Genomic DNA, 17,839 nt, shown 5'->3' with positions numbered 1-17,839 from the left:
ATTTAGGTGAAACCAGGTATTCCTACTAAAAAACATTCATCTTATCCTCTGTGGAAAGAATTGCTTGACTGCGGACCCAGAGGTTAAACAAACAAAAAAGTATTCCTACTAGTAAAGAATTCCAATTTAATAAAAAAAAAATATTACTCTATTAATAATAATTAAATGTTAACAGTTTGTTTCAAAATGTTTTCATCTAGATATGAGGGTGGTTTGAAAGGCCTGTACAGATAAAAACTTTATTTTTCGAGATAAACTTTCTTATTTGTCATGGTAGACTCCTTTTAAGCTTATGCATTTCATTCAACACTGCTCCAGTTTGTTGATTCCTTCCAAATAATACAATTGTTATCACTCTGCAAAATAGGCATATATTCATTCCTACAATCACCTCCTCATTTGAATAAAATTTCCTTCCTGCCAGCCATGTTTTCATGTTTGGGAACAAATAGTAGTTCAAAGGAGCCAAATCTGGAGAATAGGGGACATGCAGAATGAGATTAAACTAACTCTATCAATTTTGTTGCTACAACTGCAGAGAAGTGAGCAGGTGCATTATCGTGATGGAAAATTTTTTTATTAGGCCAATTGTGAATGTTTTTCATGTAACTCAATTTTCAAACAATCCAATAACAACGCATAATAATGCAAACAAATTAACTGATCAGGTCAAAACTTGGTGTGCGTTCCTCCAAAATACATCACTAACTGAAAATTCCTCAATATGCACTGGTGGTGCAACTCTCAGACTTTTCAAACTATCCTCGAATAGGGCATTTTAGTAATTTTATAAGATTATACAATAAAGGAAAAAAATTAATAAATTTTAATGATATAAATATTTATTTATTTAATAAGAGGTTACACAGTAACACAGTAAACAAAAAAAAAGCTTAAAACTAAAGCGTAGGATATAAATAATAATGATAACATTTGAATTCAATCTCTTAAGAATTCATATAAGTTCATTCAAGTACATTCATCTTATACTTTTTTTAGTTTCATGAGGTAGTTTATTAAAATAATATATGGCTGTATATTTATGATTACTTCTGTTACTTTCTATATATATGCTCAATAACTGAAATGATGAATTTACATCTTGCATTTGAGAAATTATTTTTAAAGTTCAGGGCTATTTCTCTATAATGATGACTCAATGATTCTAATATGTATTTTTGAGTAAATTAAGTGGTAATTTGATATTTTTATTTTTATTTTCCAAGAATTTTTACTATTTGGTTATGTATTGTTTTTAGTTGTTTTATTTGATTTTTATTAGCTAATCCTGTAAGAGGTCGGTTTGTTTAGTTTTGATAATGCAAAAATAGTATATTTTATTTGAAATTTCACAATCCCAACTGAAATGTTTGTATAACGTTTTCTTTGAAAAAATTCATTGCCAATTACAACATTAAAATAGGTAGGTATATAGTCATAATGATTCCAAAAATTAAACAGATTGTCTTACTTACATTTAGAGCTATCTAATTCCAATCTCTTAATTCTGTAAGTTGTTTTTCCTATTTATTATAAACTTCTAACCAATTATTTCCATAACATATTGCATCTGTTATTAGTGTAATATTTTTAAATCAGGATTTTATAATTCAAATATATCATTAATAAAGGGTGGAGAAGAGGAAAAGCATGTTTTTCACTACTGAGTTACTTTGGTTGTTTTAATTGTAGAAAAAAAAATTTACATTAAATAATATTTTTATTGCATTTTTGAATCAACATACCTTAATTAGGTTCGGAAAATAATGTCAGTAATGACATCCTTCTTGTTGGACACAAATTCAGAGCCTCTCTTCAAAGCTCTGCATGGCTTTCTCCAACATTTCATTCGACAGTTTCAATTTCTTGATGAATGGAAATTTTTCGATCTTCGATTGTGTGTAGCTTGTTCACGTACACTTTTGATTTCAGATAGTCCCACAAAAAGAAGTTACAAATCGATAGATCAGGAGGGCGATAGGCAAATAGTGGAAATGACATGTCCAGGAAACATTTGTCGAACCACTTTAATCTATGCTCTCACCATGTGAGCTGTGGCACCATCTTATTGGAACCATATTTCTCTCATGTTTCTCTCATGAATGATATTTCACCGATGCCTTTCCAGTTCTGGAAGCAGGAAGTTGTTTAATATGTCGATGTAGTTTGCAGATGTCAATGTAACTGTAGTTTCCCCATATTCAAAAAAGTAAGAACCAATAATCCCTATCTTGGAGACACCACACCAGACTGTTACTTTTGAGCTGTGGAGGTTTTTGGTGTAGTTCATATGGGTTCTTCAACACCCAGTACAGACAGTTATGTACATTAACATAGCCATTCAGATGAAAATGGGCTTCGTCACTCATCATCTCATCATTATTAGGGAATTTGCATCTTCCACAATAATGGTGTTCATTATACCACAAAATTCTTTGTGTTGCACAAAATCCCTTTCAGTTAGCTGCTGGACGATTATTATTTTGTATGGATGAAATTTGAGATCACTGTGTAAGATGTGATGAAGCGATCGATGAGACACACCAAGCGCTACAGCCTGTCACCAAGCAGATCGTTTTGAACTAGCAAGAATTGCCATTAAAATGGCAATGTTGAACTAGCACGTTTAACATTAAAATTTCAATGGAAAAGATGTTCAACTATGACCACAGAATCATTATCTCTAAAAAAATTGCTCGACAGCAAACACATGATGTTCTACGCTCCAATGCTCCATAGCAACTGAAACTGCATAGTCTGAACTGTTCGCCAGAGGCTGCCAAAGGTCAATATCCCCACTGGCTGTTGAGTACTAGTGATTAAAAAAACATGCACTTCCTCTGCTCCACCCTTTATAAATAATAATGGTTCAAGAATGCTTTCCTGTGGAACACCAGTATTCAAAGCTTATAGTTTGGTTTTTATTCCATTAATTTTAGTAATTATAGTTAATTTTAGTAGATAATTTTGAATTAACTGAAGAGATAAACCAATTTTGTTCAAGCTTTTCAATTAAAATTTTATGGTCTACAGTATCGAAGGCTTTAGCCAAATTTAAAAAATATCACTGCTATGGGCTTACTTTTGTCTTGAGTTTGGTAAATCATTTCAGATAAGTCAGCAATTGTATTTTTAGTTCCAATACCCTTTCTAAAACCATATTGTAAGTTAGATAGAATATTACTACATTTATTCAAGAAATCCATAATCCTATTATATAATAGTTTTTCATATATCTTTGCAAAATTAGAAACAGAGAATTTGGTTTATAATTTTCAGGATTACTTTTATCAACAGCTTTAAAAACTGATATAACCTCAGCAATTTCTAACTGATCCAGATAAACTGCAAGCTAGTACATTATCTTAAGTTGTATATATATATATATATATATATATGGGGGTACATTCAATAATTAAAGAGACAAACTGATGTAGAAATGAAACAGTTTGTAGGAGGAGTTTTGTACTTTCATGACTTTAGGTTGGCATCACTGGGATGAGATGAGTACAGCTGATGGATAAAAACTGTTTTGTTTATAACCTCAATATTGCATTTAACAATGTTCAGTGAATAGTTTTTTGCTTTCTGAAGGTGAAAAACCGGCTAAAAATCTTTTCTTGAATGATTTTACAGTATGGTGAAAGTTGTATGAACCGCAGCAATTTTTATAAGCGGATAGAACAGTTCAAAGATGATCAAACCTCAGTGACTGATGAACAACATCCTGGCTGGCCAGTTAAGTGTCAACTCCTTCACTTGAAACCTCCATTGACGACATTATTCGTGAAAACCGATGTATTACAGTTGAACATATAGCAAAAACAGTTGCATTAAGTGTTGGCACAGTTCATAACATTATCAGTAATAAGCTCAAGTACAGCAAAACAAGTGCAAGGTGGGTCCTGAAAGAGTTAACGCAACAACACATGGTAACAAGACTCAAAGTGTGTACAGACTTGAAAGAACTCTATGAAAGGGAAGGTGACCTTTTCTAAACAAGATTTTAACGTATGATGAAGCTTGGGCTCAACATTTTGAACCAGACTCCAAAAGACAAAGTATGGAATAGAACAACACCAGCTCACCTGTCTGAAAGAAATTCAGAACACATCAGCAGGAAAAGTCAAGTTGACCATCTTTTGGGATGCCCAAGGTGTCATTTTTTTATTATTTAGAAAATCAGTGTACAATAAACAGTGTCTACTACTCATGTATGCTGATGAAAAAAGTAAAGCCAGCAATGAGAGAAAAACATCACGTATCTTAAAAATAAAAGGCGCGATATTGCTATACAACAATGCTCACCCTCAACCCACCCAGCTGACCCAAGAAACCATTGGAAAAATAAGTTGGGAGATTAGACTACAACAGCCTCTCTACATTCCAGATTTGGCTCTCTTGGATTTTTATTTGTTTGGTCCACTCAAGGAGGCATTACATGGAAAAAAGTTCAGCAACAACAAGGAGGTCAAAGAATTTGTGGGAAAGTGACTCAAACAAGACAAAAACTTTTTGCATCAGGTATAAAAAAAATTAGTTCATCGTTGGGACCAATGTATTAATATTGGTGGTGATATGTTGAGAAGTAGTAAAAGTATCATTTTGTAAAAATACAGTTTATTTTCTACATCAATTTGTCTCTTTTAATTATTGAATGTCCCTCGTACATTAAAGCATCAATAAATTTAATATTATTGTTTAATACTTTTATCACAGAAGTATCTCATCAACCCCACCTGCTTTATTTTTCAATTTATTAATTATATTTTTTATTTCATCACTTAACAGTACCACAAACCAACCAAATTAACGTATGCAGATATTTAAAAAAATATCTGCATACATTAATTTTCTTAGGGTGATTGATCATCTAATTCTTTTTTACAACACTATTTTTATCAGATTCAACAAAAGCAAATCTAACAAAATCACACTGATGATATTAGACTTTTTTTTGTTAGTTCATTATTTGTCACAGTGGTATAATTGTTTGGCACCTAGCATGAATCTCAAGTCACTTCTAAAATCCCACCCATTCTCTGGAATAACTAAAATACTGTACCAGGTTTACTACAGAAAAAGAGGAGTTAAGTGTTGAAAGAAGAGAGAAAAAGAGAAATTCTCCTTGTTATCTTCTTCATTGAGCTGAATGTATTACTGCACATGGCATGTTGATCATAAAAAAGCAGGCAACTTTCACCCCCACAACAGATACCTTTAATCTGTTTATTATACAGACTGGCTTATAATGAACATCATTATTCATATAGAAAGTAACTCTTGCAGCAATAACTGTTGTACTTTAGGTGCTTTATACGTGTTGAAGACATTAGACTTTGGGCAAATATACAAATTTTATGATATTATACAGAGTATAAATTAAATACATGACATACAATAAAGTTGATTGATGCATATGTAAGGAGGAGTATGGTAATAGTTACAAAAAAACAATAAAAATGTTAACAGCTGGTTTAACATGTACTGCCAAAGTTTCAATAGTAAAACTAGAATGGCAGAAGATTACTCTGAAAGAACACATGAACATAAATTATAAATTAAATATGATATAAATACATTTTAAAATGTGTAACATGTGATATATACATAAATCATTAGAAAAGAATAGTATATAACACGATATTCGTCTTTAGAAGTAACCACAGAAATATGAGTTGACACTGACTATAAAAAAAACACACACACACACACACATGCATATTAACACATTAATTATAAATATCAGACAAATTCACACACCTTAGTAAATATAATGTTTGGTTGAGGTTTTCCTTCAACTTGAACCCAAGCTGGAGGGAATGTATCATTAGGTATGGAATGTGGAGAACCAACAACCATATGCATATCACCATTTTTATCACAAGCCCACACTACATCACAGCCACATGATATATGCCTAAGATGGAACCGTCTCTCTGCAACACAATTATAATTCAATTAATTTAATTTTATATTAAAAAAAAATTACTATTAAACTTTACAAGAATATAACAGCAAAGTAAAAAAAAATATATATAGAGAGATTTGAAACTAAATCAGAGATTTGATTTTACGTGTGAAGATATTTTATATTGAAAATTTTATTCCAGTTGAATAAAACTTACAAAAAAAAAATTATTTTGTTACAATTAAAGAAATTGATCTCTTTATAGCACCATGTAAATAAAGCTGATTTAAATACAAACTTTCATTGAAATTATGTTTTATCAACGTAAATTTTTTGAGAAAATTTATACAAATTTAATGGAATGTTTATTTCTTTTAGATCATTTGCTTTCTTTGGAAAATAAAATGTAAAAGAATCCTTCACATGGCATCAAACTTGAAAAGATAAATACACAATATCTTTAAACAGAATAGCTAAATATAAGAGATTTTTGATTTCCTATTACCATAAATGCTGTAAGCTCAATTTCAGTGTTGCGAGTTGTTCTTTTTCTGATCTCAAGACCAACAACCATTTCTGAAGCAATTACATACGAATTTAGTTTAAAAGTAAATTTAATTAGACTTGAATCAGGATCTTTCATCATGCAATAGCAACTTATGACAGTTAACAGCTTACCATATCGACTGTTGTTTAGCTCTACACAGCGCTCTGTTACACGCATGAGATGAATTCAAGAGCATGAAGATAAATTATAGAACAGGCATTAATCCATATGATTACAAAACTGACAAAGTATATGGTGGTATTACATGTATAACAAAGAACAGTGGATTTCTTATAAGATTTCTTTTTCTTGTGTAAGATCATCTTATACAAAGGGCAGAATGGATGCACTGCTTCCTTTACAGATATGTTCTTGCCACAAAAAATCTCAAACAAATTCTCTGTAAAGTTATAAAAATGGTTAATTTTATTAAAAGTCGACCATAACAGAAAAGGCTGTTTGCTGAACTATGTTATGAAATTGGTGAAAAGAAAAATTTCTTCTTTTCGATACAGAAGTCAGATTGTTATCACAGGGAAAAGTGTTAATCTGGTTATTGGAATCGCAAGATGAATTAATAATATTTTCCAGGATAAACAAAAGTCATTCTCAATAGTTTTAGAGAATAATGAGTACAGTACAGTACGGCCTCCGTCTTATCTGACCTGACATAATTACATCTAGTACGTAAAAAAAATTTGTAAATAAAAAAATAAAATCGCATAGTTTTGAATTAAAACAACTTGTAGCAACGATTGTTGCAGACATTATACAATGCATGTCTGAGAGATGGGAAGAGATATCGGCCATATCACTTGTAAGGTCTTGGAAAATAGTACTAGATCATAAGGCCAGTACAAGTGGGAAGATATAGAAAACCAGTGCGACAGAGATTACAAAAGAAAATAATGAACTTGTTTCATTGCTAGAAAAAATTCCTGGTTGTGAGGCGGCTGATTTGAAGGATGTTATGGAATGGATGGAGCAGGATGAAATTGAAGAAATAACTGATGATGATATAGTAGCAATGGTATTAAATGAAGAGCCGAGTGAAGAAGATACTGTTGAAGAAAGACCCGATCTGATACCAGACTGTGAAGCTCTTAAGGCGATCGAGAACATGCTTGCATACGAAAGTCAACTGGAAGAAGTGACACAAGCAGATATTATCATGTGTTTATGTAAATGGCAGGACTTATCAGCTAGGAAAAGAATGCAGTAAAAGACGCAAACTCAATCAAAGACTTCTTTAAGAGTTAAATCAAGTAAGTCAATATGCACTGTACATTTTTATTAACATTAATACAGTACATTAAACATTCAGATGGTAGATGTACGTTGTTCATTAACATAAATTAAATTTAGAAAACGTATCTGTTTTTGTCTTTGCTTCCCGACACTAAGAATTTTAAAAATGCACAGCACCACAGTTATTAGTTTTTTAAAAACCACTGTATGTGAAACAAGGCTATATTTTGCAGTACAGTATGTATAAAGGTCGTCAAAAGCATAGTAAATGAACATTGAACTCCACTATATCTAACTTTCTTGTTATCTGGCTTGGCCGGCCGCCCTATTAGGCCGGATAGTCACGAGTCTACTGTATATGTTGATGTTAGCTTACTTAGTTGAGGTATTTTCGTATTTAAATGACTTGAATGTGAATTTACAAGGATATGATAAAAACATTTTATTAATAACAAAGTTCATACTTTCATTAAGAAGCTTGATATCTGGCTTATTTGCCTTCCAAGCAAAAATTTTCATATGTTTCCACTCACTTTTAGATTGAGAAAAATTTGGATGAAGAAGACACTATTATCCACCACAGATTGGATAGCATGACGATGCATTTGCATGAGCTAAAAATTTAGTTGGTGGAGTATTTCCTAGAAGATAAAAATAATTTCTCAAGGAGATGGGTACTGAACTCATTTAGTGAAAACATTGTTGCAACTGCTAAGTTACCAGTTGAGATTCATAACCAGCTCATCGAAATATCTGCTAATAAAACATTACCACTACAATTCATATCTGAAGATTTAGATGTGTTTTGGCTTGTTCAACGAAGTGAATATGGAAATTAGTCTTGAAAATATTAATCCCTTTCATCATGTCTTACCTCTGTGAAGAGGATTTTTCATCTACGGTTACACTAAAAACTAAATATAGGAATCGTCATAACTTGAAAACGATTTGCTTTTCTGCGTTTCTAACATAGATCCATATGTGGAAAAACTTTTAAATAAAAATAAAAAACAAATGCAACCATCTCATTAATTTCTTTTCATTAATTGTACTTATAAATATAAATAAAATGTTTAAAATAAATGGATTTTTTTCTCATAAAATGATGTCACTGTTTACGTGTAAAGTTATAGGCTAATTTCACAACCCTCATGTTGAGAAATGCTGGTGGTAGGGATGCAAAACTGGTCAACAATTCTAAAAAGCAGAATTTCATAATTAGTTTTAAAATATATATTACATATTCTGTACCATTTTAAAAAGCAATTTCTAATATTTAATATCATATTAAATGTAGTATATTTAAAAACCTGAAAGAAGTTATGATTAATTAGTGTTTTATAAAAATACCAAAATAAATTAGCCTCAATGAATTTAACAAAAGAACACTCAAATCCACTAGTCTGACTTCTAAATTAATATGTGCTTTTCCTGAAATTGTTTTCAAGACTTGCATACAACAATTTTTAAACTATGGTAATCATTTATATGTTACTTCCTTTATTCTTTAAAAGTAATCAGTGTGTTTCTAACAGTATTGGTAAAGAAGATGTTAAATCTTTAAAAGTTCATCAAATAAGTCAATAAAAATGATTAAATTTCCATTTTAACATAAAGTGCAAGTTTAAACACACATCAAACTTTTAACTGTTTTAGCACTCACAGAAGAATAATAAAAATGAGAAAGGCAGGAATAAGAATTACAAGATAAAATTTTAAATGTTTTATCCACTTTGTGTTAAAATAACACACAATAATAAAATATTCAGACAATATAACAACTACTAACCAATTTGTTCAAGATTTAGATTCCGCCATTTTGATCCATCAGGACTATTTTCAACATCAAAATTAGACTGTCTAATAAAAATATCACCTTGCTCTGTAAGTAACCAAAGAACATGACGAGCTGCAGCAAGACATACTACATCTCCAGGTCGACATGGTAAAACTACACTCTGTAAGTACATGCAAAACAAATAAATAAACATCTTAATTAAATTACTATATTGTTATATTATATGAATAAAATCTTTGATAAAACCAAAGTAAAAATTTAAGGTTTTTCATAATTTTTTAAGTAAATAAACAATTCATTCATTCATAGTGTTCTGCCATGGCATCAGACATCTAAAATTTAGACATCAGACATTTAAAATTTTTTACTAATGATTATAATGATAGTGAGAGAAAGTAAGAAAAATCTGGTAGTGATTTTGACTCAGTTTTGTTGCTGTGGAGGTAATGCAATATTTAACTACTAAATTCTCTAAAAAAAATATCTGATTGTACCCACATTTCCAAAAAAGAATATTCAATAATTATCTTATTAAATATAATAAAATTCTTATAATATTACTAGAATATTCAAATTATATTATTAACAAGCAGATATCCAGTCATAATACTAATATAATATTATTTGTCATAAAATGTGTTTTTCTGAATTTATTTTACTTCTTCTTCTATCGCTTACATAATTTCAAGAAAAATGTTTCTTTCAACATAATTATAAGATGAGTGTTTTTGGAAGGTGAAAATAAAATGTACATATTTTAATGTTTGTCTTTCAATTAAACATTGTTTTAACAATTTCAAAGTGTGAACTCACAAAACAGCTTCTCATGCATAATCACAGATCAGAATACTATTGTACTTTTAGTGTAAAATAGAATATATCCATGACACTCTCTTTACTTATATACTCTGACTGTTATCGTACACTCCCACTCATTGGCCCTTTGCAGTACTTGTATCCAGCTCTCAGGGCTGTCTTGATATAACAGCAGGCAACCCATCCCCTTCTTCATTTAGGTGTAATGGTTTCAAACCACAATCTTGACTCAACTATTATTATATTAATTTTCAGAATTATCTTGATTTTGAATTTTGTACTTACAAAAATTCTTTCCACTGAACTTTCTGTTCAAAGTTTCCTGATTTTTCATTTATTTTCCGGTTTACATTCTTCCTTTCTCATTTTTCACCTCTAGAAGCTTACCTAATTGTATAAATATTTGAAAAGAATATAAAAATTCTTTAGATTATAAAAAACAAGTTATGCTTAATCTCCAATGGAAAAAATAAGATTTATATGGTGGAGAGATAGGTAAATGTGTAGATTCGCACCAAATGTGAATCTATCACTTTGTCTACATCATCTATTTCTAACTGGTTACATTTATTATTTTTTCTAAATTATATATTTTTTTTAAAAGTTGTATAAAAATAAGGTAAGAAAACACAAGAGGTGGTAAGGAGCATTAAACACATAAAGCTATAGTTCTATAGATTTATCAAGAAGGCAGTATATAAAAAAGAATTAGCGTACTTTTGATTTATCACTATCTGGCTGTGTATAGAAAAGATCACCAGCTTTTGAAAGTAACCAAAGCTGACCGTTATTTTCAAAAATTCCTTCAGCACAAATTTGACGCCATTTAAGTAGTTTTGAAAGATCTTTCAAAGGCACTGGATCCCAGTGATGACCTAAAACATTAAAGAATATATAAGAAAAAAGTATATAAATTTCCATGTTATAAACAGTATTAATACATACATAATCTTCAGACATTTTATGAACCGAATGACTTGAATGAGTTCCCAGCACTGAATAAACCTGACAGTTTATTAAGTAATGACCATTACAGTGAATATTGTACATTTGAAATAATGTAAAAAATAATGCAAAATAATTTACCAGAAAATGTGTTACTTGTGATGGATCCTTGCCATGCGGTTGACAAACTGGAAGCGCTAGATGGCAATATAATCGCCGTATTTCTTCCAGTAAATACAAGCTGTTTATTCCAGCCTATGGACCAAGGGGTCATAGTACGTATGAAGCGACGTTATAAAAAAATTATTAATGCAAAATTTAATTTTTTGCAAAAATGAATTACAGATAAAAATTTTTGGAAATAGTACACCATAAAGGATATAATATATAATACTGCAGACGCCTAGCAAGACATTCTGTAAAAAGGCTACAAGAACCAAAAACTGAAAAAGAAAATGTAAACAAAAATTTGAAATTGAAAGAAATTTGTGACAGCATTCCTAGTTTAAATTATTTACAAATGAGGAGATAGAAATATGGGTCAAATTAGACGACAAGGATTTAGGCTACGAAATATTAAATGATGAAGAAATTGTTAATCATATTAAAAATAAAAAAATTTAAAGGAAGGTACCAAAGATAAAGAATTCGATGATAATCCAATGAGTAAAATGAACTGCAAAGAAGTCATAAAGATGCTGACGAAATGCATCGAATGGTATTCCAATGAAAAAGATGCATAAGTGGCGAAGTTAATTGCTATGTGAAAGTTTGTCAAATCAAATTAGAAAAATAAAAGAACATTAAAGTGGAAAGAAAAATTACAGATTTCTTTAGAAAGTAAAATGAAGTGTAAATATATAAACATAAATTTAAATACAGTACCTTTTAAGCTGTAGGTTTTATAGTGTGCTTAAATAACAGAACACAGGCCTGCAATGTTCTGTAGTTACTGTGTTAGTCTTTGACTTACATATTATAGTGTTGTATGTGTAGTGATTTTTTTATATATACAATACAGTATACACGTAACTTTTATAAAGAATTGTGTCAGTGAGTGGTTTTCTTATGAAAGTAAACTACCTCTTGCTGTATAATAAAATACTAAATGTTCAGTAGAATACTGTAGTAAAATTTTATCACTTTGCAGTCTTTTTATGACATGTTTAGTAACGGGGGAGGATGATAACAGTTAGGCCAATATAGCGTTAATTTTTATGTAACTCGACTTTTGTTACACTAATCAGTAATTTGTCATTTTCATTAATTCATCACCCCCCCTCGGTCCCAAAGGTGACGAATTATCAGGGTTCTACTGTATCACTAATTTAAGATAATGATGATGTGGCAATGTTCTTGAAAAAATTTAAATGCAGGATAATGTCAGTAAATAATTAATTCTAACTACAATTACTACATGGATATTATTTTATGACTTGTACTGATGGTTGTTCTTTTATTTAATTATACAAAATACATCTCTTAGTGAATCTGAGCAGTATATATAATGCACTGTTTGATTGGAAAACTATACCATTTTACACAATCCATTCCAGTTTATTTTTAGACTAACTTGCACCTAAAGTACCTGAAGAAGACAAGACACCACTGAGTGTTTTTCTGAACGTAATGATGTTTTATTTTCACTATATATCCAGTCAAAATGGTAAACAGTATGGAAGGTATAAAAAAAATTATAAAGCAAACAATAATTTTAAAAAGAAAATTTAACTAAAAAATTATACTGAGAATACTGTCCCAAATTTTCTCATAATGAAACAAAAAAAAATATAAACAAGGTCTGTTAAAAGATTATCTTATTTTAGGACATCAAAACAAAACAAATCTCGTAAATGAGATATGTCTGATAAATAATGCCACAGTTTCTGACTTTGAACACAGAAGTGTCACAAGGCTGCGCTAGTGTTCAGAATGTTGGTAGAATCCTAATTCCCTACCAAACAATGTGTTAATCAAGCTATTCAGTCAGCAGCAGCATGCTGTAGTGTAGCCATCGGTATTTGTATTCATAGCTCATAACATATGAATACATGAACCAAAGAATCTGAATTAAATTTTGCCAAACACTTGGACATTCTTGTTCAGAACCTCACTATGAAATTATATGTCAAATTTATGAATGAAACACAAATTCGAGTGGCTTAGAAGATTTAAGAATAGTCATATTTCAGTTGAAAGTGATGATCCCCCCCTCCAGTTCTGGAGTCCTGTAACAGCAAAACTTCTAAATATGTGGAATGAGTTAAAGTTTAATTAATGAGAATTATTATTTGATTATGTGAGAACAGAACACCTCAGAACTCCAAAAACTATACAGTTTCAGGAAACTTGAGCCCACAACTGGAGAGTTGCATGGTTGCAAAATTTGTTCCACAGTTACTAACAAAGACCATAAGAATTATTGAGTGAAAAACCCAGGACAATTTGGAAGCAATTGGAAATGTTCAAAAAGGACATTAATAGCTCAATTATCATTGATCAACTATCATTGAGTTTATGCATCACTAATATTAAATAAGTTTCCCAACTGTCTAATTCCTGTTTATTGCACTTTTTTTTATCTTTTGTACTCTTAATTATAAGACAATAAAAAAATATATAAGGTACAATGTTGATGTAATGAAGCAGACATCATGGAATTAAATAGAAACAAATGAATTGGATATTAACTGTATTTTTTTGAAAAAAATTGTCATCAATGCAGCAATTGGCATGATCTACCACTAACTGGAAATTAGTTACAATAAGCGCCTTTTTTATTATGGTCTAAACTTGACACTTTCTGTAGGATGTCTTTAAAGTTTTCAGGCATCCTTTCCCAATGGTAATTTTAATTCTAGAGACAAAAATAGTCATAGGAAGGTAAATTTGGAGAAAAAGACAGATGATCGGTCATACATACTTGTTTTTAAGCCAAAAATTTAAGACAATTGCCTATTAAGCTGGTGATTGTCATGTCTCGAGAAGTCAAGTCAAATGCCTGATATCATATAATTAGGATGGAATTTTCCTCTATAAGCATTTCAGAGTACTCAATAAAAATTTCCAGTAACAGTTTAGAGACACATTAATGGTGAATAATTCCTTTACTGTCACAGAAACACATAAACATTGTTTTTGAAGATAAATTTTCTTGGCTTTCAGAGATTCCAATGACTTCCATTCAGGCCTTTGATGTTCAGTTGTAAAATCATACCAAAAAATTTAATTTTCTCCTTCATCACAAATGATAGTAATAGCTATCATTTGTTTCATAACAGTATCTCTATTGTACTTGAAGCATAATTATTTATTTGGTTATCTAACAAGAAATGCAGCATAAAAATAAACCAGGAAGTAAATATCTTCTTGCCCATGTCTTCCACTAAGATCTGGCAAACAGGCTCTTTGTTAACAACAAATTCTTTTACAATTATTCTTACAGCCACAATTATCTTCTTGAATAATTTACTTACTTTGCTAATGAATTTTGCATTTAAGAACAGAAGCTGGATGTCCAGCTTGACTTCATTTTCAAGAATTGCCTTACTATTTCTGAACTGTGTGAAACCACCTAAATATATATCCAAAATATACTACCATACTCTTAATTCTCATTAACTAAATATCTATCCAAAATATAAATTTTTACTACTGTACTCTTTAATTCTCATTAACTGCAAAATTTTATATCCACACTCTGTTCCATAGAATTGTGGAACATGGTTTCCCACTGTCTACATCAAAGGCTTTTCCAATATGGTTAGCATGGGACAAAGCCATGTTGTCAGATTGCCTTACATACTCATATATTGCTCATTAGATAATGTTTGTATCTAGCTCAATATGAAATATACCTCATTATTTAATTGTTGGACTGTGTAAATGGCTTAAAAATTAAATTAAGAAAAAAATTATTAACATACCCACAACACCAGAGTTATTCATCTGAATAAAAGGTTCAACTTTATTTGTTATCCATATAGCTGATTCACTAGTAGCTATTGAAAGAAGTTTTTCATGCTGACTGCTAAACTTATCACATAAACGATTAAATCCATTATTTCCATAGCCACAATTACCAATAATTACCTAGCAAAAAAAAATTCAAGACAGATTATTAAAATAATATTGTTTTTGTTAAAATAATATTATTTTCTACAACTATCTACGGCAAAGTAACACTCACAAATTACTTTCCATTATATTATTTAAATAATTTTAGTAATGTGTTTGGACTTTAAGAATAAAGTTACAATAATGGACCTAATAATTACACAAATTCTTCATTTTTTCTAACATCTCCACTAAAACTGAGGAAGGGAAAATTAAGCACAGCACCCAACTCTTAAATACTTTAAAGTAAAGAAGAGATAAATGGGTCAGTCATTTGTTAAGGCATGATGGGTTAATTAAAACAATAATAGGAGGTACTTTGGAAGGGGAAAATACTAGAAGTAGGTCGTCAAGACTGAGGTACATCTATCAGATTATTTATGGAACTTACATGGAGTTTAAGGGACTTGCAGGGAATCATGATGTATGGAGATAAGCTACAAACCAATCCTAGGATTGATAACAAAAGAAGAACAGGAGCTACAATTTTTTTAAAAACATGAATCTGATGCTCATACAACTGATAAAGTGGAAGCATAAGCCCATGAAAAGACTTTTAATTTAGCATAATGAGTTCTTGGAAACAATTGCATTTCATTTATAATTTGTTTATTATAAAAAAGTTAATCAAAATCAAGTTATACTTATGATTTAAAATTTTAATAGTATAATTAATTTTTTTCATAAATTAAAATACTGTTTAAATTTGCTATATTATATTCTTCATATTTCATAAAATGAAAGTATTAATACAATGGAAATAAAATTATTCCATTGAATGTTGTTCAAATATACATTTTACCACATAAATGTGTTTATGAAGAATTACAGGGGTTAACTATTACTGGTAGTGATAAAATTTATGCACACTATTAAGTAATTTCATTTTTAAATATTAATTTGAACACATTAGAAGTTATACTGGAAATAACAACAGCAAAAAAAAATTAGTTTGCTTTACAAAAATCTCAAATATTTTTTTTGTAAAATTAATATTTAATATTGCGCATGAGAATATAAAAAAGAGCCACCAATTTTTAGTAACTTTACCCAAACTAAATGAGAAGCCATAATTTGAGTACTGAAACTTATAAAATTTATTAACTATATCAATTTGTAGATAATATAACACACTTTCAAACAGTTGGTAAACAGTTTGCCAAAGGGGTTATCTTGTACTAATTTTATTACACTACATAATTACTCATCAAAACTAACTATCTTAAGAAAGTGTAAATACATATCTGTGCAAAAGTTCTACCTGTAATCCAGGAGAATTAAGTTGAAAAGTGCTTGAATTTGGATGTGAAGAGATAAAAACTGTTATTTTTTTAAATATTGTAGATTTCTATCAGAAATAACATTGGAAGGATCCAGACATGTAAAAAGTAGTCAAACAGTTACAAACAAATGATGCAAAAAAGAAGGTGAAAACATGTATTTTTTGCAGTTTCTCTGAAACATCTTGAAAAATATTGGATTTATCAGCATATTTATGATTACATTTATTTATTCAGTGAAATAAATTGGAGGATACTCTCTAATTACACTATTTTTATGCGGTATTATATATTTTTGTAATTTTAAAGCTCAGTTGATGCACAACGATGGAGGTGAATTGGTAGAGACCAACTGACTTTCAAAGCTCAAATTTGATTTTGATGAAATTTGGTATGATTCGATTAAAGTACCCAAATCTCAAAATACAGTTTTTTTTTACTGATATTGGTTTTCGTACATTTTAATGATTTCCCCCATAACCATATCTACAATTGAATTTTCAGTTTCAAACCAATGCTATTTTGTTATTGCCAATGCTATTTTATTTTAGAAAATTTCACAACAAATAAAGTTTGTCATATAAAGTGATGTTGATAAAATCAATTTTTTCCAAGATACTTCAGAAAAATGTGTGTTTTTGCCTTCTTTTTTTATAATTTGTTCATAAATTTTCTTTCTCTACTTTTAACCTGTCTAGCATCCAGACCCATCCAATACTGTTTCTAATAGTGTTCTGCAGTGTTTTTTTCTTCTTTCCTGTTTAGCCTCCAGGAATCACCGTAGGTATTACTTCAGAGGATGATATGTATGAGAGTAAGTGAAGTGTAGTCTTGTACAGTCTCAGGTCGACCATTTCTGAGATGTGGTTAATTGAAACCCAAACACCAAAGAATACTGTTATCCATGCCATGATCTAGTATTCAAATCTGTATAAAAATAACAACTGCCTTTACTAGGGCTTGAACATTGGAACTCTCAACTTCGAAATCAGCTGATTTGCGAAGATGTGCTCACCACTAGACCAACCCGGTGGGTTATTCTGCAGTGTTTAAAAAAAATTTATGTTACATCTCTTCACTCCATCTATCTCATAAATTTGAACTCAAATCCATCTAACTCATAATTCTCCCGGACTATTGGAGTGTTTAAACTTTGCACTACTTAAGAGTACAGTGTA

At 30.1% G+C, this 17,839-nt stretch overlaps 1 protein-coding gene across 3 annotated transcripts in view; it reads right to left on the bottom strand.

Annotated features, from left to right (window-relative positions):
- Positions 1 to 17,839, bottom strand: part of LOC142319470 (tectonin beta-propeller repeat-containing protein 2) — a 104,402-nt gene that overhangs the window by 27,136 nt on the left and 59,427 nt on the right. For all 3 annotated transcript variants that reach the window (XM_075356788.1, XM_075356786.1, XM_075356789.1), the window contains exons 16-19: positions 15,192 to 15,357; positions 11,038 to 11,195; positions 9,496 to 9,664; positions 5,764 to 5,939 (exon numbers count right to left, since the gene is read on the bottom strand). In XM_075356788.1, the coding sequence (XP_075212903.1) occupies positions 5,764 to 5,939; positions 9,496 to 9,664; positions 11,038 to 11,195; positions 15,192 to 15,357 (669 nt within the window). The remainder of the gene's footprint in view (positions 1 to 5,763; positions 5,940 to 9,495; positions 9,665 to 11,037; positions 11,196 to 15,191; positions 15,358 to 17,839) is intronic.

Source organism: Lycorma delicatula, chromosome 2 (genome assembly GCF_047948215.1).
Source record: "Lycorma delicatula isolate Av1 chromosome 2, ASM4794821v1, whole genome shotgun sequence".
In the NCBI taxonomy this organism is placed as follows: Eukaryota; Metazoa; Arthropoda; class Insecta; order Hemiptera; family Fulgoridae; genus Lycorma; species Lycorma delicatula.
Note: the sequence above shows the minus strand (reverse complement) of the source record. Positions and strands in the feature narration are given on the sequence as shown.